The 26,978-nt window shown below is 37.1% G+C and overlaps 1 protein-coding gene across 1 annotated transcript in view; it reads right to left on the bottom strand.

Moving 5' to 3' along the window:
* Positions 1–26,978, bottom strand: part of CACUL1 (CDK2 associated cullin domain 1) — a 56,453-nt gene that overhangs the window by 9,484 nt on the left and 19,991 nt on the right. Inside the window, exons 4-6 of the mRNA XM_036264974.1 lie at positions 9,483–9,578; positions 6,925–7,027; positions 775–864 (exon numbers count right to left, since the gene is read on the bottom strand). Coding sequence (XP_036120867.1) covers positions 775–864; positions 6,925–7,027; positions 9,483–9,578 — 289 coding nt within the window. The remainder of the gene's footprint in view (positions 1–774; positions 865–6,924; positions 7,028–9,482; positions 9,579–26,978) is intronic.

The raw sequence follows: 26,978 nt of genomic DNA, 5'->3' as shown, positions 1-26,978 counted from the left end.
TCAAATTTAAGTAACATTAAATTTGAATACTGTAGAAGTCGCTAATTATTTAAAGTAGCCTGAAAAGAAGTATTTGACATCATACTCTACCCCTAAGTACACAGATTTCACCAAGTTTCCATTTTTAACAAGCTAAATTCTGAGATACCTTTTAAATTAAATAATCAAGCCACCAATTAAAATAAAATACCCATTGGACCCACATGGATAGTAATAACAGTTAATGTTAGTATGCTTATTATAGTATCAGGTACTTCGTGTTAAGCAATTTAGATCGGGTATTTTATTAAATCCTCAACTGACAAAAGAATTTCACAAAAAGGTAATTAAAGCAGTCCCTGTTTACTGAGGGGTACATTCTAAGACCTGCTATGGATTACTTGCAGGTCACATGACAGGCCTGAGAAGATGGAGTGGTGAGTGGATGCCTAAGCCTAACTGCAGTGTGGGGCAGAAGTGAAGTGACACTCCACAACAAAAAAGACAAAGATTAATGCCAGACAAGAGAGTCAATTTTATCAAAAGTGTCTCCTATAAACTATTTCTTATATTTCCTAAACAAGTTGATTTTCACTAGAACAGAGAGAATTCCAACTGAGTCCTAAATTTACATTTCACAATGATGAATATCCACTCAACTTTTTTTTGCCATAACAAATCCAAATACCATTAGGCCTCAGAAAACACACAGAGAAACACTGTCCTCTTGGATAGGGCTGGAACTACCCGTAAACAAACACATCCAACCCCAAAAGAAATGATGTATGAGTTTACCTGGTCTGAGAGTATACAGGCCTTTCACAATATTTGCCATAGTTGAAGGTGTGACCTGAAATGGTGTTGACTGGGCTTCTAAAAGTAAAGCTGAAATAAGAAGAAAAAATGGGATATAAAAATGATGTAACATTTACTGTCAATGTTTCTCTTTCTATCACTATTTCTCCCAAAGATTTCGGAAGGGTAAACAAGTACAAGAAAAGAACGGCCCAAAAGGACAAACCAAGAGTTTATACAATGAAGATTGTTGTTAAATCCAATGCAACAAAGAGTGCAATCTAACAAGCAAATATGTGCAGGTCCATTGAACTACTAATGGAAATGACTCAATTCATGGAAGTTCTGAAAACAGGTAAAGCATTCTAAAAGCAATGGTATTCATAGTACTTAGTGAGTAAACTAAAAGTGCTTTTCCATTATGTTCATTATTCAAAAGATTTACACTTGGGGGATAAAATGTTCTCTAATTCAGTCACTTCTCTTTCCCCCAAATCACCACATCTGAGGCTCTTGGAATTTTTCTGAAAGACATGTTATTGGCAATTTTAGTAATTGCAATCAAAGTCAAACTGACTTTCTTTTTAAAAAAAAATTTTTTTTAATTGATATTTTAGAGAGAAAGGAAGGGAGAGAGAGAGAAACTGATTTGCTACCTCCTGCACTCTCCCTACTGGGGATGGATGGAGTCTGCAACTCGGGCATGTGCCCTGATTGGGAATTAAATGGGGACTTCTCAGTCCATGGGATGATGCTCAATCCACTAAGCCAAGCCAACCTGGCCAGACTGACTTTCTGATGCGACAGCTGCATGTACTTTTTTTCTTACTAAAGGTAATGGCAAGAGAGATCGCGCTCGCTCATCCCTCTCACTTTCATTACTCTGGTAACCACAGGACCCTCACGGAACGTGACGACAGTGTCAGTTTTCTTTTCATTATTCAGTAGATACAACAGATACTATTGACTCAAAAATAATCATTTATTTAATAATTTATCTCAAAGACCTAATTTACTAATCAAAATACGCCATAAAACTTGGCATAATTTTACTGTATGCCAAGCTTGTAAAACTAGACAAGCTGTTTTCTTCTGTCCATGCCTTTTTAAAAATGAAAACACCATTTCACTTGGCCAACAATGACTTTACATACAATGTGAGTTACATTTGAATTTATATGAAGGCCAAAGGTGCATTGGTCAAGTTTATCCTTTGAATTCTATCAGTAGATAGTATGATTTATCAGTATAATTTTGAATGGCATAGATAAATTTTGAGGAGACATTAAGCACTACAGAAAATGTTTTTAAAATATGATGTGTAAAATCAAAACTCTAAATTTTAGGTTCTAAAAGAGTCTCTTCTAACTCAAGGTTCTAATTTCAACATGTATCTAAAACCCATGCTCTATCTATTAATCTATCTTCCTATTTTTGACCTTCAATAAGTCTTGTTCCAACTGATGGTTGCCAGATGGGAGGGTGGTTGGGGGAAACAGGGTGAAAAGAGGGAAGAAATTATGAAGTACAGATTGGCAGTTAGAAATTATGAAGTACAGATTGGCAGTTACAAAACAGTCACAGGGATTTACAGTACACCATAGGGGAGATAGTCAATAATATTAATTAATAACTACATATGGTGTCAAGTAGGTACTAGACTTATCAGGGAGATCACTTGGTAAGTTATGTTAATGTCTAACCACTATGCAGTATACATGAAACTAATATAATATTGAATGTCAACTATAATTAGAAAATAAAAAATTTTAAATAAATCTTATTCCCAGCCACTCTTCATGTTCAACTATACATTCATTATGTGGCCAAATATATACATTTACAAACAACCCTTACATAATTATGTCAAAACCACCTAGCCGTGGCCAGTTTGGCTCAGGGGTTAGAGTCGGCCTGCGGTCTAGAGACACGCAGGTTCGGTTCCCGCTAGGGGCGCGTACCTCGGTTGCAGTTTGTCCCAGGCCCTGGTTGGTGGTGCAGGTGGCAGCCACTCAATATGTTCTTTTCATGTTGATGTTTCTCTCTCTCACTCTCTCTCTCTTCGTCTCTCTAACCCCCACTCTACCTGAACAAAAAATGGAAAAGTGTCCTCGGGTGAAGATAAAAAAAAAACAAAAAACCACCTATGCCAGGATTTTATAGCTATGAAGAAATAATTAATTCAGATTAAATTATACATAAAACGTATGTACATTTATTTGGGCTAAATTAATTTAAAATAATTACATTCAGTAACAAAAGATTATTAGAGGTGAGAAGATGCAACATTTCACTATGTAACATTTCACTAAAATCCTCTCCATTTAAATAAACTCTTTAGGAAAACGGTGTTTGAAAGAGTTTGTAGTTGATCTCCCCTTTTCAGGAACAAGAACTGGGACCTTAGGGATGCAGTAGCTTGAAAGAGAAAAAAAAATATGTATTGAGTATTTAACAATTGCTAGGTATTTACATGTTTAATTCTCAAAATCTTTAATTTATAATTTACTCTCACAAGCTTAATTCTCTACTTTTCTTTTTTACAGATAAGGAAACTGAGGCTAAACACAAAACAAAATAAAAAACACTGAATAATTCATCCAAAGTCACAGAGTTGCAGGTTACAGAAGAGGCCCAAGAATATGTGTTCCACTCTAAATTCTGTATAACTTCTAGTTACCACGCCTCCACTGACATGCACATCTTATATGTGAAGTGGTAGTAATAGACTGTTGCTATTAGTAACAGTTTTCTTTCAAAAAGCATATAATTTTTTTTAAAAGCAAGGATTCTCCAACAATCCCACTGATTGTTGTCAGTAAGCAAACAGTTTCATTTATTTTTTTAGAGAGAGAAGAAGGGGGGGGGGGACAGAGAGAGACAGACAGACAAAGACGTGAGAGAAACATCCATCAGTTGCTCCCACACAAGCCCCAAAGTGGAACCAAACCCGCAACCTGGGTATGTGCCCTTACCAGGAATCAAACACTGGCTAGGGCACTAAGTAAATACTTTTGAACTAGAATAGGACCTTGGAGAACTTCTAGCATTAACCTTTTTCTTTACAGACTATGACATTAAAGTCTAGAGAGGTTAAATGCCCTTCTGAAAAGTCACATGGCTTTTTAATAGCTGGCCTGGGACCAGAACTAAGCTCCTCTGCTCCTTCAGTTACTCCTCAGAGATACAAGCTTGCTCAGGGGCTTCTGTCCTTTGTTTACTTGAGAAGTAATTCTTAAAACTAAAAATCCTCAACTTTAAAAATATTCAAATTATAAGTATCTGAAGTAAAAGGCAGAACCTAAGGATAATAACTGAAATGTAATTATTTAAAACTTTCCATGCACACTGAATTATAAATCTACTGCAATTCAACATGTAAGTTTTCTCAGGAAACTTTTACCATTAAATGACTCATTTTGTTGCATTTGCTTAGAATCTATACAATACTACAGAGATACTCTTGATTAATGATTATTCAAGTATTTCTGCTGTGTTCAAAGTATAATGCAAAGTAAAACTTATTTTCAAAGGAATTTTTACTATCAGCCAAAAGTGGAAGCCATTTTATTTTATAAGCATATATGTATGGAAATGATTAGACCATATAAAGATGACAGAAAACTAGCTTTATATGCAGTGAGAAGTCACTATCTTCATTCATGAAACAATTGCTAATATGGGACATTCGAGTAGCAATTGTTTATTAGCAGAATGGGTGCTCCTTTTGTCCTGCTGTATTGGTTTTCAAACATAGCTCCCAAATTCTTCTGGCATGCCGCCCATCGAGAGGTGTGTCCATGTCTACTCCCCTGGAATCTGGGCTCTGTAACTGTGTGCCCAACAGAAAACAGCAAAAATGACACTGTACCAGCTTTTGGGCCCAGGACTTAAGAAAATGGCAGTTTCCATTTCCTGTATCTTGGGACACTCATTCTTAGAGGAAACATAAAAGGGAACAGAAAGCCAGTACAACTTGCCAGTCACAGAAGTGAGTCATCTTAAAAGTCCCAGCCCCTGATGGAGTCACATCAGCCAGTGAGTGCTGAGAGGTACGGAGATAAACTGCCCACCAAGCCCTGCCCATGCCCACCAAGCCCTGCCCAAACTGCAGATCTCTGAGCAAAATAAAATAGGGTAGTTTTAAGACACTATGTTTTGGAGTGATTTGTTACACAGCAATAACAAGTGAAATACTAGCACTTCCAAATGTATCTGAAGTTATATTAAGGAAATTACTAATCAGATTTTAGAAAATTATAGAAATTGAATATAGTTATATGTTTTGGTAGAGTGTGGGGTGAGTATAGGAAAATGTGCTACAGACAAGAAATCAATCCTTAATAGCTGTATTTTCCTAATTTAAAATAAATTCAGTTTCTCTGTGCCTCAGTTTTCCCATCTGTAAAATGAGAGATAATGACCATACATACCTACCTTAGATTTATGAGAAATAAATAAGTTATATTTGTAAAGTATCTAGAACAGGTCCTAGACTATATAGTAAGGTGTGTATGTATGTGTGTGTGTGTGTGTGTGTGTGTGTGTGTGGTTTAAAAACTCTTTGATGGCCATGCATAGAATATTATTAAATACTCAGAGTCTCTTATTGTTACAGAGTCCAAACCAATGAGGCCAGTGGTCACTCTTTGTATCCCTTACTCTAAGGACAATGCCTGGTAACTGCTCAATAAATATCTGATGAGCTGTTCTATTCAATTTACAAGAGCTTAAGGGCCTTTTCAGTTTACTTGGGGAACAAAAGGCATATTCACCTTTAAGTGTAAATTTTTATGTGTATAATAAACAAAAGGAAGTAATCTGTTTTCTCTCACCAGATCTGGATTACCATACTCTCTTTGAATATTCTCTTTGCATATGCCCAATAAAATTGATGTCCAAATTACTGACAAATATAAAAACATATTTACTTGGTAAATAAAATTTTCTACCAAATGACAGCACTAGTCTAAAGAATTTTAACAGGAAAAACTCCAAAATGCTGTGTTTTATTTTACAATAAAACAAAGACAATGTCAACATCAGAGATAATACTTAAGTGGTTATAATTAATAGTTGGAATATCTTATGAGATACCATTCAAAGATATCTGTAAACGTCTGGACAGTCTGTTTTTTAAAAAGGCCAAATTCCCAAGACTCTAGATCTGAATTATGATTCTGGAATCTCTTGAGAACATAATGAAATACATTATCTTCACCTACAATATTACTTGAAAACCTTGCCTTTCTAAAATAAACTGGCCCAACAATTCATATTCCTTCTTGTCATTTACACTAAAAAATGAAAGAGTTTATGGTCAAGATTACAACAATTCTCTTGTAAATTACAGTAAAAGTTCAGAGTGGTAGAAACTATGACTATTAGGAAAGTTAAAAATACTACAAATCTAGAATGTGCCAAATTCTAAAACATGACTTGATGATATACTGCATAATATATGAGTTTTTAAAGAATGATGACACATTAGATTGTAGGAGATTCTCAAAATCCACTTGGAGAGGTATATTCTTTTAGGAAAAGTATGATAAGATGCCACCTACTGTGAGGAGGCAGGGGACCCGGGAGTAGGGAGAAAAAAAAACTAACTGAACTTGGCACTGTGCTCTGATTCCTTAATACTCTACATAACCACATTAAACATTTCACAATCCCAATTCACAAAAGAGAAAACACAGGACCAGAAGCTAAGAAGCTTGTCTAAGACACAGTTAATAAATGACAGAGCCAAATGAGAGGGATTTTGCAATAAAGAGTAAAAATCAGAGAGGATTCTGTGCTACCACTTCAAAGACATCACACTGAACTCCTTACACAGTTACCAATAACAAAGTTAGGAGCGAACTCCTAATACTATTCTTCCCATTGTCAGAAGGGGGAAAAGGCAGCAAGTATCAGGCCAGATACGAAGGCACGGTCCAGTTATGTGGGTAAGCAGCTCCCAGCTCACTGGGTGACCTTCACGTCACATTTTCAATTCTTCATACCTCTCTCTATAGAACTGGGCTTCAACACTTTCTGCTGTATGGTTCAGAGGATGTCAACATTGGGGTTTATGTGCTAGTGCTCCCTGATAAACAGGGATGTATATCATTGTTAATGTGCACCCCTGTAAGCTGAATCACTTACGCATTAGGCTGTAAATGTGCTTTTCTGCAACGTGTTCCGTAAACAGCTTTATAAGGTCATCTTTTAAGTCTCTGTTAAGCTTCGTTTCGATGTAAAATTTATTCTGAAAAGGAAAACCAAATTATTTTTCAGTGCCTCTATTAGGGGAAATGATGAGTCTAAAACTAAAATACTAAAAAATAAATTATTTTAGGAAACAACTCATAAAAGCATCAATCAAAACATAAAAACCTAACATCAAACAACAAAAGAAAACCCTGCCCTATTTATGCCTTTCTGGCATGGGGTTATAAAAGTACATAAAAATGCTATGAACCATACACCACCAAAAGAACATGGGGAGATACTGACATGACCTAGACTGGGATGATGTACAGACACAACACACTGTGTGATGGGCACTTGATATGCCCTTTAAAAATACTTGATCATCCAAAGGCAACACTGGGAATCACTAATGAACGGTCCCTATTTATCAGTGATCTAGGCTGAAAACAGGTAGCAAACATGCACTTGCTGACTTCCCAACATACTTCCACTTCAATGCTTAGTCTAAGTCATTCAGCTTATGGCATTCCTTAGAGATAGTCTCTGGTTCAAAGGCAGACATGTGACCCAAGTAGCACAGTAAGACTGAGAGAAACCTAGGCATGAGTGAAAAGTATCTTACAGTCATCTTACCACTGTGAGGAGAACAAGATGAAACAGATGTTGTATACAGCAAAGAGACAAAAAAGAACCTGAGTCCTTGGTGACACTCTTAAACCAGTTAAACTACAGATTCATCTAACCTGGAGATAGCCTAATACCCAGATTTTATTACAAGAGCTAATTCTTTCCCTTATTTACTTAAATCACTTTAAATCAGGTTTTCTGTTTCTGGCTGCCAGAAGCATCCTGATTAGAATGATGGCAAGTCAAAAAAGACTGAATTTGTTCATGTCTAAGTGTTAAACTCAATGTATAATGTTCATGTTTAAAGTCAATGGAACATGCAAAGAGGAATGTTAACAAGCTGCTGATTCTCTCAATTCTTAACACAAATCCCCCCCCCCTTTAAAAAAATTATAAAAATAACAGGCACATGGTTAGAAATTAAAACCATGCTAAGGCTATACAATGAACAGAACTGTCCCACAGAAGACCCTCATCCCAAAGGTCCCATTCTACACTGGGAAAACTTCCGTATATTCTTTCTAAAACGTTGCTTGTATATATGTGGATATGCTTTTTTCCCTAATAAAGAAGAAAACACAAATAAATTTAAGGAAAACACTTGCTAATGGAAAAATGTTACATACTGCTTTATATCTTACTTTTTCACCTAATGTCTCTTGGGGAAGATTTTTCTCTAAAATAACATAGACATGTCATTATTTTTAACTGCATATTTTTCAACTGTAAGTATCTTCCATACATTACTTAAATAATGGCTCCTGCTGATCACAGGAATTTTTCCCAGTGTTCGGTTTTGTTTCTTTTCTAGTTTTTTTTTTCAGTAAAGTATATCTTATGGAGAATAAATAAATAATGTTAAAGATTGGTATAAAACATACAGCAATCTCTATGCTATAGAATATAGGATCAACTTAACATCCCATCCCCTAATATAATAAACAAAGAGGAAATGGGATATTGATTTTACTCCATTGGAATAATGAGCCCCTCCATTCAACAGGAACACTAACATTAAGATTCTACGACTTTATATATTTAAAGTGGAGAGGGACTAGTGAACAAAGTCAACAGACTACAAATTATACTCAAGGCATAATTCTCCAAACAAAAGAGATTATCAGGATGGAAGCAAATAAAAATGTTTTTAATTGTTAAAAGTATTATAGATGTCCCCCCTTTTTTTCCCCACTGACCCCCTGGAAGCAAATTTTATTCTATTTTATTTAAAGAATGACTTCCTTGGCATTTATCATACTTCATGTTTTTAGATATGGCTTAATTGTCTTTTTTCTGAGGAATAGAAATCTTTCTTATACATCTTTATTTCTCAAGCACAATTATTTTCCATATAGCAGAAATAAATGCTGACTGGGTGATGGCTGATATTAATGCCTAACTGTCTATATAGCAATGTTATTTATGGAATTTTAAAACAGAAAAAGAGCAGCCCTGGCCAGTTTGGTTCAGTGGTTAGAGCGTCGGCCTGCGGTCCTGAGAGACCCGGGTTCGGTTTCTGCTAAGGGCATGTACTTCGGTTGCAGTTTGTCCCCGGCCCTGGTCGGTTGTGCGGGTGGCAGCCACTCGATGTGTTCCTTTCACATCGATGTTTCTCTCTCTCCCTCCCACTCTACCTGAACAAAAAATGGAAAAATGTCCTCGGGTGAGGATAAAAAATAAATAAATAAATAAATAAATAAATAAATAAATAAATAAATAAAAATGATTTAAAACAGAAAAAGAGCAAATTCTTCTTCTATGTCAACACTATCAAACATTTCTAAAATATATTAATTTCCATTTCTACCATAATACATAGTAAAAGAAAAACAGAACATTCTTTGCTCTTGATGCTTAGACCAATAAACCAAGCTCTAACTTACCATATATATGAAAAGAGGCACAATGCTCTGCAATGCTCCCATATATTGTCCAAGAGCTATATTAAATCTTTCAATATAGAGATCCGGAGGGCTGGCCTGTGAGAAAGAACATAAACGTGATCATTCTGGGAAACCAGGTTAAAGACCTTCTGTCACAATCTAAAATGCAAATGGCCCTTCTTACACTTAGAATACATATAGTGACCTCTCCTTACTTCTAATTCAGCTTCTATTATTGAATACTACATGTTTGGTGCACACTAGTGCTTTTTTAACAGTTATTTTTCTTAGTCCTCCTAACTGCCTGCAAATTGAATATTATTACCACTTTGCATATGAAGCATTGGGGCTCAAAATATTTAGTCACTTGACTACATACCCACAGCTAAGAAGTACAAGAACTAAGCCTCAAATTCTGGTCAATCTGAGTCCTTTCATCTACTTACATTCCTTTTTTTTTTTTTTTTAGCACCCTAAAACCTTTAGAAAAAAGTTCAAATTTCCAATTTAGGGCACACCGTTTACCTCTTTGCATTCATATCCTATTCCTTCTCATGTGCGGCCCAGCATGGCAAACATGAAACTGCTAGCTGTTACCAAAGCTCCCTTGACCTTATTTTCTACCTGAACGTCTTTAACACCACCCCCTAACCAGATTCACCTGGCTAACTTCTATTTATTCTTCAAGATTCATCACTTCCTCATAAATATCTGGGATATCTGGCCCTTCAACTGGGTACCATCACACTTATTCTCCCACTGAGTGGTCTCTGCCACTAAACTTCAAGATCTCTTATCTTTACATCTCCAGTGCTGACCAAAGAGCCTGGAACATAGTAGATACACATAAAGGCATGTCTTGCAAGGACAGAGCCTTACTTAATTCTAAATTTGTTGAAATCTCAATCTAACCTACCTCATTTTTTTTTTTTTATCCTCACCCAAGGATATTTTTTCCATCTATCTCCAGATAGAGTGGTTGAGGAGCAAGGAGGAGAGATTGGCTGCCTCCTGCATGACGCTGACCAGGGCCAGGGATCAAACTACAACCGAGGTACATGCATGCCCTTGACCAGAATCAAACCCAGAACTCTTTGGTCCCCGGGCCGACGCTCCGCTGAGTAACACCAGTCAGGGCTAACCTAACCTTGTTTAAATCTAAATTAGTTTACTATATAAGGTTGTATGCCGTTACGCAATTCATTTAGTCAGCTGAATTTCAATTTCCGTACATATAAAATAGGAAAAATACTAACTGTGCTATTCCTAAGATGTGCTTAGGCTCAAAGAAAATGTGTAAAGGTTTTTGAAAAATGTCAAATATTATATATGCATATGCAACTAGTAAGTAAACTTTCTGAATTAACTACCCATTTGTTTTAATACTTCATAAAAATCCATTAACATTATTAAAAGCATTCCTTATTAACTAAAGAAACTGGGAGAAATGGTTCCATATTATGGGCAAACTTTAATTATAACTGATGGACAGAAACACATAATATCTTTCTCTAAAGTGCTTCAAAGAACTCTGGAAATAATATATCAGTTTTCAAAGAAATAAATTTTAGAAGTATTATATAAAAAAATCTGAAGAGTTTTTGCATTAAAATAATTTTCCCTTTTCATGAAAGCACACTTTATCTCAAAGTTAAAAGTATGAACACTGATCAAAAGGCATACTTAATAGCAGGCAGAATAAATAAAATTGAATTCCTTAGCTATTCTTTTCAAGAATTCCCAAAGCCTCAAAGGTTATGAGTAATAAAAGGTACTTTTTGTACTGAATCAAATGTCAGAACATTTACTTAGCTTTTTACTTCCACATTTCATGCAGTACTTATTCAAAACCTTTTAAATGACAGGACTATAAATTATAACAATCTTCTAAAATAAATCCAATCTCTTTACTAGGAACCTAGAAAAAACTATTTTTAAAAACTAATCAAATTGTTCATCCTTAAAACTTAAATTCAGTATACTTTGGGCCCCACTAGGCAAATTACTACCTATTTGATTTACATTATTTCAACATGAGCATATTTGGCTTAGACATTAAGTGAAATTTTTACCCCTGAAAGCAAGCTTCATTTTCTTCTCAAACAAGAAAACATCAGCTGCCAGAAAAATAACTGTTACTCCAAACTTGCTCCAACTTTTCACAACAGACCTAGATTCCCTGAAATTAACAGCATGGCTGGTAGAAGGGATGTTTTCATTTCTCATAGTTTTTTTTAAATAAGTAATGTATTCATCTGGTTTAAACTTCAAATGATTTCAAAAGAGTTTAAAGAGTTTACCTTTCACTCCTTCCTCGCTGATATAACACTTAATTCCTTTATATCCTTCCAGAAGAATTTCCCATATACATAAAAAATAAGTATCCCTTTTCCACATAAACACTAACATACAATCACACTGATCTGTAATTGTTCTAAAAATGTATCTTGGAAACAGTTTTTTATTCTAGTGGTTCTCACATATTTTGGTCTCAGGAACCCTTTACACTCTTAAAAATAATCAAATATTCCAAAAAGCTTTTGTTTATAATGAGCATGTTGTATGTCAATATTTACCATATTAAAAATTAAAACTGGGTTTAAAAATATAAATTCATTCCAAAATGACAAACATCCCATTTTAACATATTTTAATGTCAAAATACAGGTATATATTTTAAGTATAAATAACTATTTCCAAACAAAAAAAATTAGAAGAGAGGTATTGCTTTCAGATTTTTGCAAGTCCCTTTAGAATCTGGCCTAAGAAGATAGCTGGATCCTCACATCGGCTTCTGTACTGAATCAGGAGCGATGTGTTGTTTTGGTAGAAGTAAATGAAGAAAATCTACCTTCACAAAGATATACAGACAGAAAAAGAAGATGTATTTTAATAGCCTTTTCAGACAATTATAGACATTCTTTGAAACTTGACAAGTGGCAGTTTCTTAAAGATTAGCTGCAATATGAAATCAGAAGCTATTGATGAATTCTTTGTTCTCCAGCCATTAAAATCCATTGGTCTATCTTCTACTTTGAATGGATCTTTTACACATACATTTTATAACATCATGGATTAGTCATTTGGAAAATACTTACTTACTCAGTTATCCAGATCTCCAAATACTGACATATTTCACTATACAACATCCCCAAAATTGCATTTGTTAGTATCACCACCTATTTAATCAGAAGAGTCTTTGTAGGCACTGAAATCGATGAAGGTCATGCTGGTAGACATTGGTTTTCCAAAATTCAAATTTTCACTTCAAAACTCAAATTTTATCATTGACAACAAATACTGTCCGTTGTTTTCTTGAAGTGACAGACTTTCTTTATTCATTTTTGAGAAAAATGTCTGTCAAATACCAAAGTCTAAATAACCACAGTATGTCAGCTAGTCATTCTTTTAAATAAAAATAGTGTTTATGGGGAGGGAGGGAGGCAGCTAGTTTAGTTTAAAACTCATATAAGTACGCAAAGGCTTTTTCTCAGAACAATCATTGTACTTTGGTAAGCAGCTTCCCATTTGATCACACAGGGTATTTTTTAAAGTATACTCAAAGTCACAATTAAATAATAACTTCCACTGCTTCATCTAGGACACTCCTGAGTGAAGCCGGCTTGTTCCTGCTTGTTTCCTACTGTGAGTGTGTGGACATGAAGACTCATGCTCAGACACCAGCACTTCCACTCAGTGTTGCTTTTGTACCCTAAGAGCAAATACTAACAGAGTGAAAGGACAGATAACATCTTAGGAGTATTAGAAAAACAGTATTGAAAACCCCCTGAAGGGATTTCAGGGACCCTCAGAGGTCCTCAAACCACACTAAGAAATCTATTCTTGTAACTACTGTACAATGTTTGAATGTAGTATTTTAAAAAAATTGTTTTCAATGCTGGGGGGGGGGGCAGGATGGGAAGGAGGGGGGTCTGGGGGGGAGGGAGAAACATCTGTAACAAAAATAAAAATTGAAAAAAATAAAATTTAAAAAAAATTTTTTTACTTTTATTGATTTTAGAGAGGGGGAGAGAGAGAGAGAGAGAGAGAGATAAACATTGATGAGAGAGAACATCAATTGGCCACCTCCTGCATGCCCCCCACTGGGGACTTGGCCCACAACGCCAGTATGTGCCCTGACCAGGAATCAACGGGCGACCTCTTGGTGCATGGGTCAACACTCAACTGCTGAGCCACACTGGCTGGGCTGAATGTACTATTTAATCAGTACCCACATTGATTACTTGTTGCTAATCGTTTTTTTATCACAATGTTGCAATCAATAACTTCATACAGATATTATTTTGTAGAGAGTTTTAAAGAAAAATTTTAAAGTTCAAATGGTTGCACTAGATGATAGCCTTATATATATTAGATAAAAACAAAATAATTTTGGCACCTAGTTTGGAAGACCCAATCTGCTGAACATCATTTAGTAAATAAATTGTGAGAAATGACTCTGAGCTAGAACGGAAAAGTCAGATTTGATATATACATCAAACCTTCTGTCCAGCTAGTGTGGCTCAGTGGACTGAACGCTGTCCCATGGTCTGAGAAGGTCTCAGTTCAATTCCTGGTCAGGGCACATGCCTGGGTTGCGGACTTGATCCCCAGTGAGGGGCTTGCGGAGGTGGCTGAGAGTTGTTTCTCTCCCCGCCCCCCTTATTTTGGAAGGAAGGAAGGAAGGAAGGAAGGAAGGAAGGAAGGAAGGAAGGAAGGAAGGAAGGAAGGAAGGAAGGGAGGAAGGGGGGGAGGAAGGGGGGAAGAAAGGGGGGAGGAAGGGGGGGAGGAAGGAAGGAAGGAAGGAAGGAAGGAAGGAAGGAAGGAAGGAAGGAAGGAGAGGAGAGGAGGAGGAGGAGGAGGAAGAAGAAGAGGAGGAAGAGGAAGAGGAAGAGGAGGAGGAGGAGGAGGAGGAGGAGGAAGAAGAAGAAGAAGAAGAAGAAGAAGAAGAAGAAGAAGAAGAAGAAATAATCAATAAAAATGTATTTAAAGAAAAACAAAACTCTTCACAGGAGAAGAGGAGAAAAAAAGCTTGTTATCCTTAACTCTGAAAACTAGATAAGGAAGTTTGGTTTGTTACTCTAATTAAATGTATATTAATTTTAGAACGAGAATGACATGATTTACTTAAATAATTTTACCACCCAATAGACAAATATATTATGATCTAGGCCAGTTCTGCTCAACAGAACTTTCTGTGATGATGGAAATGACCCATATGGTAGCCACTAGCTATGTATGGCTACTGAGCACTTGCAATGTGTTTAATAAAACTAAGGAATTGAATTTTATTTCATTTTAATTTTAAGTTACATATGGCTAGAGGTTACCAAATTGGACACTGCAGACGTAAACTACAAACAAGTTCCACAATTTCATATTTATATCCCTCCTCCTCTACCTACACCCATCTCCATCCCACCAAAGGAAACATGAAAATTTAAGAATATGTGCTTTTATGTTCACAAAAACATTCTTGATTTCTTTCAATAAAATAATGACTTTTCCATGTTAAATGAAATAGGGGGGTAAAGGATGAGAGAGAAGAATCTAACCAACACTACAAGGGCACTATTCTTTACAGAAGTAATAATGCATGTTCACTCAAATTTTTAAAATTAAAAATGCAATTACATAACGCTGGTAGATAACTACCATTAACATTTTCTTCTATTTTTGTGTCTGTGTTTGTTAACAAATATAGAATTCCATTATTTTGTAATCTGCTTTTATCACTCAGCTACATATCATCATCATCTCCCATGTCAAATATACTTCTACAACATAACTTTTTTTTTTAATCCTCACTCAAGGACATCTTTCCATATTTTGTTTAGATAGTGTGGGAAGGAGAGAGAGAGAGTAACATCAATGTGAAAGGGACACATCGAGTGGCTGCCACCCGCACGACCCAACCAGGGCCAGGGGTAAACTGCAACCGAGGTACGTGCCCTTAGCGGGAACCGAACCCAGGTCTCTCTGGACCACAGGCCGATGCTCTAACCGCTGAGCCAAACCAGCCAGGGCTACAACATAATTTTAATAACTGTCTGGGCACACCCATTGTCTATTGTATCAGTTCCTCTCCATTAGATACTTAAACTGTGCTTTGCAGGTCTGCCTGGATACTTCTAATCCAGGTTAGCACTTCAGTAATGCAAATGTGCTGAGTGGCTCCAGCAACAACATAATCTTACATTTAAACATAAGATAACACCACTCCTTGCTTAAGAGAGAGATCAGCTTTGGGATCAATGGTTCTTCCACAGTCCAGTGAATCTCAAAGAGAAACAGCTCTCCAAATCACCTGAAGACCTTGTAAATGATACAGATTCTTCTGCCACACTCCCAAGTCCTGTCTCAGAAACTTTCCCGAAGCGTATATTTTTAATGAGAACTTCAGGGAATTCTTTAAACAGCTGCCCCACCAGCTGTCAAGCACTTAGAAATGTCTACCTTAGACCACTTCAAAGGAAAGAGGAGCTCTATGGGAAGGAAGTCTTGAGAATTCAAGAAAAGGTTAAGCAGTAATTACCATGCAACACAAGGCACTTACTGAAATGACAATAGTGACAATTTAGCTGCCAACTATACTGAAAATCAGTAAAAATATTATACACTAACGTTTTAACATTAGTGTTAGTCTTAATAGGTAAATATCTCCTTTAAATTTAACAATTTCTTGACTGTTATAACCAAATTCAGTGTTTATAAAGTTATCAAAATGAAACAGTGAAGTGCCACCTCCACTTAGAATGCAGAAATTCATGAGAGAACATCAGTCCCACACTACGGTTTTCTTAAAAAGTCTAGTTAACCTACATAATCTATTTGGGGGCGGGGGGGCTTATCAGAGACCTGAGGTCTCTGTATTTTACACACGTAACGTCCAACCAGGTACAATGAATCCCAGAGTGACAAGCTGCTCCAAGGAAAGAAAGGACACAGGCACTGCTTCTCTGGTGATGGCAGCCGTGAAAGCTGGCAAGAAAACCAAAGCAGTTGTAACGAATCATTAAAGCCAAGTGTGAGCTAACAACACAGAATCCTCACACAAGGGCTGTCCCCACCTGCTCACCAGCTCTTTTCCATGGTTTCCACTGGGCCTCTGAGAGAAGATGAAGGCAGTAAAGAGATGTGGGAGCCACCCTCTGTGGCACACGTGTGCCAAGGTTTGAGGATGGGGCAGGAGTACCTGAAGAAGTCCGTGCATGCTCTACACCCACTGCAAAGTGAAAAGGTGGTGATCACCTGCCAACATGAACAAAAGCTGCCTGGACCCTGGACCCTACTCAGATACAAAGTGAAAGTCATCTGCTGAAGGGAAGAAGTAAGAGACCCACCTGCACCCTGGTGACCCTTCTCTGATCTAAGGCAAAACCTGTCTACTGCTGGAGGTAATCTTCCAGCCCTCCTGTTATCAGCAAAGGTCAGTTACCACTGGGGAGGGGAAGAAAATCCCCTCAGGCCCAGGCTTCTGCACTATTACAAACCAAGAGTATACTGCTGCTGAGGGAAGTGTAGGACACTTGCTCACTCTCAAGCTGTTTCCTTTAAATTAGTCGCAAGGCTGCCACAGGGGGCAGGGGACAAAAGGGCAGATGGGGGGGAGGGCAGGAAACCCTCCTGAGCTCTAGACCAGAGGCAACAAACTACAGCCTGTAGGTCACATCTGGTCCACCACATGCTTTTACAAATAAGGCTTTATTGAAACAGTCAAGCCCATTCATTTATAAATTGTCACTTGTTGCTTTCATGCTGCAACAGCCAAGCTGAAGATGCTGCAGCACAGACCAAAAGGCCCAGGAAGATATTTATTTACTCTCTGAGTCTTGGCAGACGAAGTTTGCCAACCCCTGCTCTAGACCTTGAACTGAGGAGGAAACGGCCTTCTGCGACTGGGATGGGGAAGTGGGGAATGGGAACACTGAGAAAGCCCCGCCTCGGAGGGCTCAGACTCACAGGGCCTACCTACGACTGAGGGAGGAGCAGGAGAACCAAACCAAACCAAACCAAATCTGCCCCTCACCTCCCATACCTTGTAACACATAACAAACAGCCATCCATTCACAAAATGAAACTAGACCATCAACTTACACCCTACACAAGAATAAACTCAAAATGGATAAAAGACTTAAATGTGACTCATGAATCCATAAAAGTCCTAGAAGAAACTGTAGGCAATAAAATTTCGAACATCATACACAGCAGAATTTTCACTGATACATCACCTAAGGCAACAGAAACAAAGGAGAAAATGGACACATGAAACTACATCAAACTCAAAAGCTTCTGCACAGTAAAAGACACAATCATCAAAATGGAAAGGTAACCCTCTGTATGGGAGAGCATAATTGCCAATGATATAACAGATAAGGTGTTAATTTCCAATATATATAGAGTGCTCATACAACTCCACAAAAGGAAGACAAAGAACCCAATTCAAAAATGGGCAGAGGAACTAAATAGACACCTCTCCAAACAGGACATATAAATGGCTAAGAGACATATGAAGAAATGCTCAACATCACTAATCATCAGAGAGATGCAAATTAAAACAACAATGAGGTATCACCTCACACCTGTCAGAATGGCCGCCATCAACAAATCATCAAACAACAAATGTTGGCAAGGGTGTGGAGAAAAGGGGACTCTAGTGCACTGCTGGTGGGAATGCAGACTGGTGCAGCCACTATGGAAAACAATATGGTGTTACCTCAAAAAATTAAACATTGAACTTCCATTTGACCCAGTGATCCCACTTCTAGGAATATACCCTAAGAAGCCTGAAACACCAATCAGAAAGAATATATATATCCCCATGTTTGTAGCAGCACTATTTACAATAGCTAAGATCTGGAAACAGCCCAAGTGTCCATCAGTAGACGAATGGATAAAAAAGCTGTGGTACATACACACGATGGAGTACTATGCAGCTGTAAGAAAGAAAGATCTCTTATCCTTTGAGATGACATGGAGGGACCTGGAAAGTATCATCCTAAGCAAAACAAGCCAAACAGAGAAAAACAAGTATCATATGATCTATAATGAACATAACAGTCTGAGGAATGGGGTAGTCCCAGAGACGTGGAAGTGGGGAACAGACTGACAATCCCCAGAAGAGGGGGTGGTGGGGGAGAGATAAACCACAGGACTTATATGCATGTATGCATGAACAATGGACATGGACAACAAAGCTGAGGATAGGGCGGAGAGGAAAGGGGAGAGGGGAGTCACTGGGGGGAAAAGGAGAAACATCTGTAACAAAAATTAATTAATTAATTAATTAATTTTTTAAAAAGTGCAAAGAAGGCCCCTCAGTGATGCAGGTCCTGCTAAAAGCTGAGGGTAGAGCAGAAGGAATAAAAACAATCCTAATCCACATGAAGAACAGGGTATTCACAGCCCACAACTAGAGCTTGTAGTCACAATAAAACTCAAACCCAACTCACCTACGTACAGAAGGAACTGACTGAACCCTTGGTACTAAGAGCCTGGCAGAGAGGCATTCCCGTTTCTAGGTATAAGTATTGTTTATGTCAGTCTCTGTTGTTGTTGTTGTTGTTTTTAATCCTCACCCGAGGATATTTTTCCACTTATCTTCAGATAGAGTGGAAGGAAAAAAGGGAGGGAGAGGGAGAGAGAGAGAAATATTGAAGTGAGAGAGACACAGTGAATGGTTGCCTCCCGCATGACCCCGACCAGGGCCAGTGATGAACCTCAACTGAGGTACATGCCTTGGCTGGAATCAAACCCATGACTCTTTGGTCTGTGGGCTGATGCTCTAACCGCTGAGCCAAACTGGCCAGGGCCCTGTTGTTTTTTACACAATGTTCAGCATTCAACCAACAATTAAGAAACATCAAAAAATCAAGAAAATATAACCCAATGTCAAGAGTCAACAAGGCCCAGATGCAAAGATGCCCACAAACTGTAACTGTTGTATTCATACATACAGACTTTAAAATAACTGTGATTAGTACATGTAATGACACAGTAGAAAAGGTGGACAACATGCATAAAAAGATGGGAAATTTCAGCAGACAAATTGAAGGGTGTTGTTTTTTTTTAAGTCAAATGAAAATGTTAAAAATTCTCAAATTTTAACTTAAATATTTTAATATTTATTTCTGTATTACCAAATATGACTGGCATTTTGGATATCATACAAATGAACCTGAATGCTCTCTCAAAGATCCTTAATATTATTTTCTGAATCAAACTAGAAATTACTTTTTAAAAAATCTGCCTCGCCCTGGCCAGTTTGGCTCAGCGGTTAGAGCGTCGGCCTGCGGTCCGGAGAGACCCAGGTTCGGTTCCCGCTAAGGGCACCTACCTCGGTTGCAGTTTGTCCCCGGCCCTGGTTGGTCGTGCGGGTGGCAGCCACTCGATGTGTCCCTTCACATCAATGTTTCTCACTCTCTCTCCCTTCCTCTCTCTCCCTCCCACTCTATCTGTACAAAAAATGGAAAAAATATCCTTGGGTGAGGATAAAAAAAAAATCTGCCTCTACATGACTAACTTTAGCAAAACAAATATTGTATTATATGTGTTTAGTCTAACTGGCTTATTCCATGACTTTCTAGAATAATACCATACTGCCAAAGACAGATGTGTTAAGGCTCCAGAAGCAACAGTGATTATACTTGAGGCTAACAAAGATGCTACATAAAAATGGAATTCCCTTTCAAATACATCTGATATTCCATTCTTGTTCCTCCTGTGAATATAGTGTTTCCCTGGTAGACCATCCAAAAAATAGTAAGTTATATGAAAGAAAACCAACCACAGGATCCATAAGCTACAATATACATATCAGATGATCCTAATATAAACTGTAAGAATGAGTTTCTAATTAAAAGTAACAATAGCCCTGGCCGGTTTGGCTCAGCGGTTAGAGCGTCGGCCTGCGGTCCTGAGAGACCCGGGTTCGGTTTCCGCTAAGGGCGCGTACCTCGGTTGCAGTTTGTCCCCGGCCCTGGTGGGTTGTGCGGGTGGCAGTCACTCGATGTGTTCCTTTCACATCGATGTTTCTCTCTCTCTCTCTCTCTTCCTCTCTCCCCCTCCCACTCTACCTGAACAAAGAATGGAAAAATGTCCTCGGGTGAGGATAAAAAAAAAAAAAAAGTAACAATAAAGGAGTCAAAGTGAGTCCAAAAGATACTTCTCTCTAAGGTCTCTTAATTCTCAAAGTTAACTGCCATTATTATTACTGCAACTACGACATGGGCATTTCTTCTTGATTTATTTCTAAAATTAGGCTTTCCTGATTTTCCAAGTAGCTTAAACAGTAAACTGCATTAAAGTCTAGCCTCTGTAATTCTGGATTCCTTTAGCTTATATAGCAATGAGATAAATCTAGATGCTAATCCTAGGTTTTAAACTGACTAGCTAGATGACACATAACAGTTACAAAAGGTCCAAGGATTACTTAACACAGAAAATATCCAAAAAAGGCAGATGGACTAGAATGACTTCTCACTTTCCTATATACTTTATCTCTTAACATTTGGCAAAATCTATTACTTAACCCTGTTTGCTTATTTTTCAAAGAAAACTTTTTTATCTTCTTCAATTTAAAAACATCACTATCTCAAAAAGTTTATTTTCAAAAGAGCACAATTCATAACTGTAACTGTATTTCACTGAGACAATAGACAACTGCAAATAACTGTTCTTTATTTAAGTGTTTTGACTCTCCTGCTCATCACAAATTCCATTTTCTGAGTTCAGGATGCTGTTTCAATTAACCAAGTAGATGGTTCTAGAATCTCAGTTGTAAAGCTAACAAATGCTTTTTATAAATGAGTAAGTACCTTTAGTAGACCTCTCTTTGGGACCTGGCATTATGTTAAACCCTATAAGGAGAAAACACCATCCCTTCCTTCAAAAGATGATAGTAAACTTATAGAGTGTCTCACTGGCAAATTCTCTGAGGCATGAATAACTTTGCTATACCAACTGCTTTAAATTCTAATTTGGATTAATAAATAGATCTCCAAATAACTTATTCAGAAAAAATTTCAGTAGAATATGCATGTGAAGAGTTGGCAACAACGTTTACTTGAAATCTATGTAAAAAGGATAACAGGCAACTTTCTTATTATCTAAAATCTCGTCCCTCACTCTACCGAGGAGTAAATACCATATTTGGGGGAATGAAAATTTTGGTGTTTTTTTTTTTTTTTTAATACTTTGTAGTTCAACAGGTATAGATATTACAGCCTTTAAAATATATAAAATTTCAAATGACAAGACAAGTTGAGTTATGCTGCCACCCACCGGACAAAACACAAATAGCAAAGCAACCCTTGCTGATTTTAAATACCAAGAGAATCTGTCTCAGTTTGTTGGCAATTTGGCAGTGTTTCTAAAGAGTGAATCAAAATTAAGTAATGTTGACTGATTATGGTTTATTTTCTATTAATTTTCATTAACTAGTTTGAGAGTCTAATTATATTTAATGCAGTCAAGATGTATTTAGTTAAAGACATCAAAAATACTCTCATTTTATTAAAATGAAAGGTTTAAATGTAATTAACTTTTTAATTAAAATTGACAAATATTCATTTAAACTATTTTAAATTCAGCCCTACTTGAGAATAAAAATTGCGACATTTTCCTCTTCCACCTGTCTTTGTGGTCTGTCCTCCTCAGGATCCTGAACTCAGCTTAATAGTACGGGTGCCATTCATAATGCTTTAATGTTACTATCCTGGTCTAGAAATGAAATATCTGTGAACACTGTTTATTGGGGGTAATGTACAGTGTCAAGTTCCAAACCACTGATAAAGAAACTGTTGCTAGTGGACTGAATTCCTAACTATACAGCTACCAGTCCAAAACATCAGAATATTTTTATTTGGTAAAAGTAAATATATACTCTTAATTCAATAAAACGCATTAACATATACAATACATGTATCAACATTATGAGGGGAGAAAGTCTCACAACTGCTCTAGTGAATTCCAAATTCGGATGTACACAAAAATAATCAAAACCTGGAAGTGTCATTTAAGACAGTTCTAAGAGTCAAGGATGTTATTTATATTCATCAAATTCAATTATGCAAATGGTAGTGGTGCAAAACAAGATATTCTAATATTGTCAATTCAAATACTTATTTTATCAGTCAAAAAAAAAAAAAAAAAACAACCCCCAAAATCTCAGTGACTTAAAATAACAAAGCTTGGATAAACAAGATGTGGTATAACCATACAACAGAACGTTATTTAACCATAAAAAAGAATGAAGTACTAATCATGTCATAAACATGAATGAACCTTGAAAACATTTCACTAAACTAGTTAAACCAGACACAAAAGGCCACATATTCTCTAATCCCATTTCTACAAAATGTTCAGAATAGGCAAATCCACAGAGACAGAAAGTAGATTAGTGGTTGTCAGTAGCTGCTAATGAGTACTGGATTGTTAGTCTGGGGTGACTAAAGTTTTCTAAAGTTAGTGGTGATGGTGACTTTGTGACTATTTTAAAAACCACTAAGTTGTACACTTTTAACTAACTGCTTTTCTCTTGCTGCTTTTAAGATTCTCTTTGTCTTTAACTTTTGGCATTTTAATTATGATGTGTCTTGGTGTGGGCCTCTTTGGGTTCATCTTGTTTAGAACTCTCTGTGCTTCCTGGACTTGTATGTGTGTTGCCTTCACCAGGTTAGGGTTTTTTTTTCGTTATTTTTTCACAGAGGTTTTCAATTTCTTGTTCTCTCTCTCTCTCTTCTCCATCCTGTACCCCCATGATGCAAATGTTGGTACCCTTGAAGTTGTTCCAGACTCCTTATACTATCCTCACTTTTTTGGATTCTTTTTTTTTTATTTTTTTGCTGTTCTGATTGGGTGTATACTGCTTCCTTATCTTCCAAATCTCTGATTTGATCCACTGTTAATACCTTGAAATGTATTCTTCATATCAGGTAGTGTAGTCTTCATTTCTGACTGGTTCTTTTTTATGTGTTCTATTTCCATTTTTGTTTCCTATCTCTTTGTTGCATTTTTTACTAAGTTCATCTACTGTTCTAAGTTTATTGAACATCCTTATAACCACTGTTTTGAACTCTTTATCTAGTAGATTGCTTGTCTCCATTTTGTTTCATTTATTCCCCCTGGAGTTTTGTTCTGTTCTTTCATTTGGGACATGTTTCTTAGTCTCCTTGTTTTGGCTGCCTCCCTGTAGTTGTTTCTATGTATTAGGTAGAGTTGCTATGTCTCCTGGGCTTGGTAGTGTGGCCTTATGTAGTAGGTATCCTATAGGGTCTAGTGGCACAGCCTCCGTGATCACCTGAGCTGGGCATTCCAGGTGCTGCAGTTCCCAATCTGCTGCCACCCCACCCCCACAACTGTGTGGGCTGTGTACACTCTCCGGGTGTAGTAGTGGTCTGAAGCTGTCCACTGGGTACGCTGGCTCTGGGGCTTCCTGGTAGGTGCAGGCCAAGGTCATCTGCCACCTGATCCCTGCCTGGGGCCACATGGCATGAGCTACAAAGTGATCTGCAGATGGCTGCTGCTTGTGCTTGGCTTGGAGGTGCCCGGGAGAGACCAAGCTGTGAATGAAGGCCAGCTGCCACTAGTGCTGGGACTGGGCTCACTTAGCAAGAGATACCCGGCATGCCGAGGCCAGGTGCTGCCTGTTTGAGAAAATTTTGGAAAAGTCTGAAGCATGTGCCAAGACAGGCTATTTGCATGGAAAAAACACTGGAAACTGGTTTCTTTTGCCACTACTTTTCCTCCCTTCCCTTTCCTTAGAGGGGACATTCTACTTGTCTGTTAGGGTTTGCCCAACTTTTAACTTCACAATTTCTGATAGGCTTAATTAATCACTTTCTCCTCTTTTCTTCTCTATCACTTTATTTGTACTACTCCTATAGTCCTTAGTTTAGCACTTTGTCATATATTTAGTTACCAAGCAAGATGTCACCTTTACAACACTGAGCTTCTTGAGCGTAAGAATCCTTACTCTATAGGTTTCCCTTAGTCTCTCACAGTCTTGAACCAAGTTAAGTATGTACTCATTGATAAATGTACTGGTCATAATGCTATTGACCAAATGCTTCCAAATCTTTTCCTTCGGGTACATGATAGAAGGACTTTTCTATTCCATTGAAGTTAGACTTGGCCAAGTGTCTGTGAATTGTGAGTGAAAGTGAAGTATGTAGCCCAAAATCTGAAGCTGTGTAATTTTCCATGTTTTCTTAACCTCCTGTGTTCTAGTTGGTGGAGGTTCCCTTAACCTGGGTCTCTGAGTAAGTGTGACATGAAATAAACCCTCAAGATGGCATGTAACATGAGTGAGAAAGAAAACTTTGCTATACATTTTCTCTTGATTTTTTAGTCCATTTAATGTTTTATTTTAATTAAGAAATAATTCACATACCCTAACACATCATAATTAAAATGCCAAAAGTTAAAGACAAAGAGAATCTTAAAAGCAGCAAGAGAAAAGCAGTTAGTTATCTACAAGGGCGCTCTCATAAGACTGATAGCTGATTTCTCAACAGAAACTTTGCAGGCCAAAAGGGATTGGCACAAAATATTCAAAGTGATGAAAAGCAAGGAGCTGCAACCAAGATTACCCAGCAAAAGTATCATTTAGAATTAAAGGACAGATAAAGAGCTTTCCAGACAAGAAAAAGCTAAAAGAGTTCACCACCACTAAACCAATATTATAAGAAATGTTAAAGGGTCTTCTTTATGAAAAAGAAAGAGCCCTGGCTGGATTGGCTCAGCAGTTAGAGCAACGGCGTGCAGACCAGAGAGTCCCGCCCGGGTTTGGTTTCCGCTAAGGGCACGTATCTTGGTTGTGGTCTGTCCCTGGCCCCAGGTGGGGTCGTGTGGGTGGTGACCACTCGATGTGTCTCTCTCACATCAATGTTTCTCTCTTTCTCTCCCTCCCACTCTGAGGATAAATGCAAAAATGTCCTCGAGTGAGGATAAAAAAAAAGATAAAAAATATTAATAATTAAATGGCAATAAGTACTTACCTATCAATAATTACTTTAAATGCAAATAGATTAAATGCTCCAATCAAAAGAACTATGGAGGCTGAATGGATAACAAAACAAACTCCTACATACGCTGTCTACAAGAGACTCACTTCGGATTGAAAGGCACAAACTGAAAATAAAGGGATGGAAAAAAGATATTTCATGAAAATAGAAACATATAAAAAGCTGGGGTTGAAATACTTAGAACAGACAAAACAGATCTAAAAAACAAAATAAATGAACAAGCAGAACAGAAACAAACTCACAGATACAGAGAATATGAAGGTTGCCAGAGGGGAGGGGGGTGGGGGGGAGGGGTAAAAAAAGTGAAGGGATTAAGAAGTATAAACTGGTAATTACAGAACAGTCATTAGGATATGAAGCACAGCATAGGAAATATAGTCAATAATATTGTAAAACTTATGTATAGTGTCAGATGGGTACTAGATTTATCAGGGTGGATCACTTCGTAAATTATATAATGTCTAATCCCTGTGCTGTATATCTGAAACTAATATAATATTGCATGTCAACTGTAACTAAAAAATATAAAATTATTTAAACTAAAAAAAAACTTAAGTAAATCATTCAAAGCTATAATGCATAGATCATGGGTTTCATTTGCAATTAATGTACAATGCCTAGGCACTAAATATATTTGTTAAATGAAAAAGATCTTGCATTTAGTGGTAAAAACATGAAGAAAATATTTCACACTAACAACAGGAAGAGTATATATCTGGCTGTGATAAACAATGCTCCGGCTAAATATTTTTTTAAAGGTGCTTAGTGCAACAACAGTTTGGGCTAAATAAGACTAAGATATCTCAGTACACAGGTAAGTAAGGAACAATATCCAAGCCCAAAGCATGCCCCAGCACTTTCTAGAAACTGTGGATATTTCAGAATTGCTGGAATAGTTCCCAGTGTGGTGTGGACCCCGGTAAGTTATTACTGGGTGACTTTCCTATACATCATGTTACTTCTATACCAAAACTAAAATGTGATCAGGCCCTAGCATAAAAATAGTACTTGACCTTCAAGCACTAGAAACTTTACTGAGGCAGAGAGGGGTAGAATGGGAATCAAGAGACCAAGTGATTCCTTACACAGAATATTTTCTGCAACTTCCCCCAGATTTCACAGCCAGGATGTTCATCTATAAAGGGTTTATTAACATAAACTTTGTTTATTAACAAAACATTGACTTCAGTTGTTTATATTAGTAAATTTTAGAAACTAGTAGGCAAACTACTCTTCAAAGATAATTTTTTTAAAGTTTCAGAAAAAAATTAACATATGTATCTTTATATGATAAATGCCACTAAATACTAAAGTTAACAGAAAAAAAAATAAGGTTTTAAATAAAAGAAATATTCACATGGCAATAAATGAATGAAAGTCTGAAATACAGTCAATCTAAAAATTTCCAAAATTTATGTCAAAATTTTTAAATAATCTATTACAGAGATTAGCTAATTTGGTCAACATAGAA

This window comes from Molossus molossus, unplaced genomic scaffold (genome assembly GCF_014108415.1).
Source record: "Molossus molossus isolate mMolMol1 unplaced genomic scaffold, mMolMol1.p scaffold_m16_p_17, whole genome shotgun sequence".
NCBI lineage: Eukaryota > Metazoa > Chordata > Mammalia > Chiroptera > Molossidae > Molossus > Molossus molossus.
This window is presented reverse-complemented; position numbering and strand designations above follow the sequence as displayed.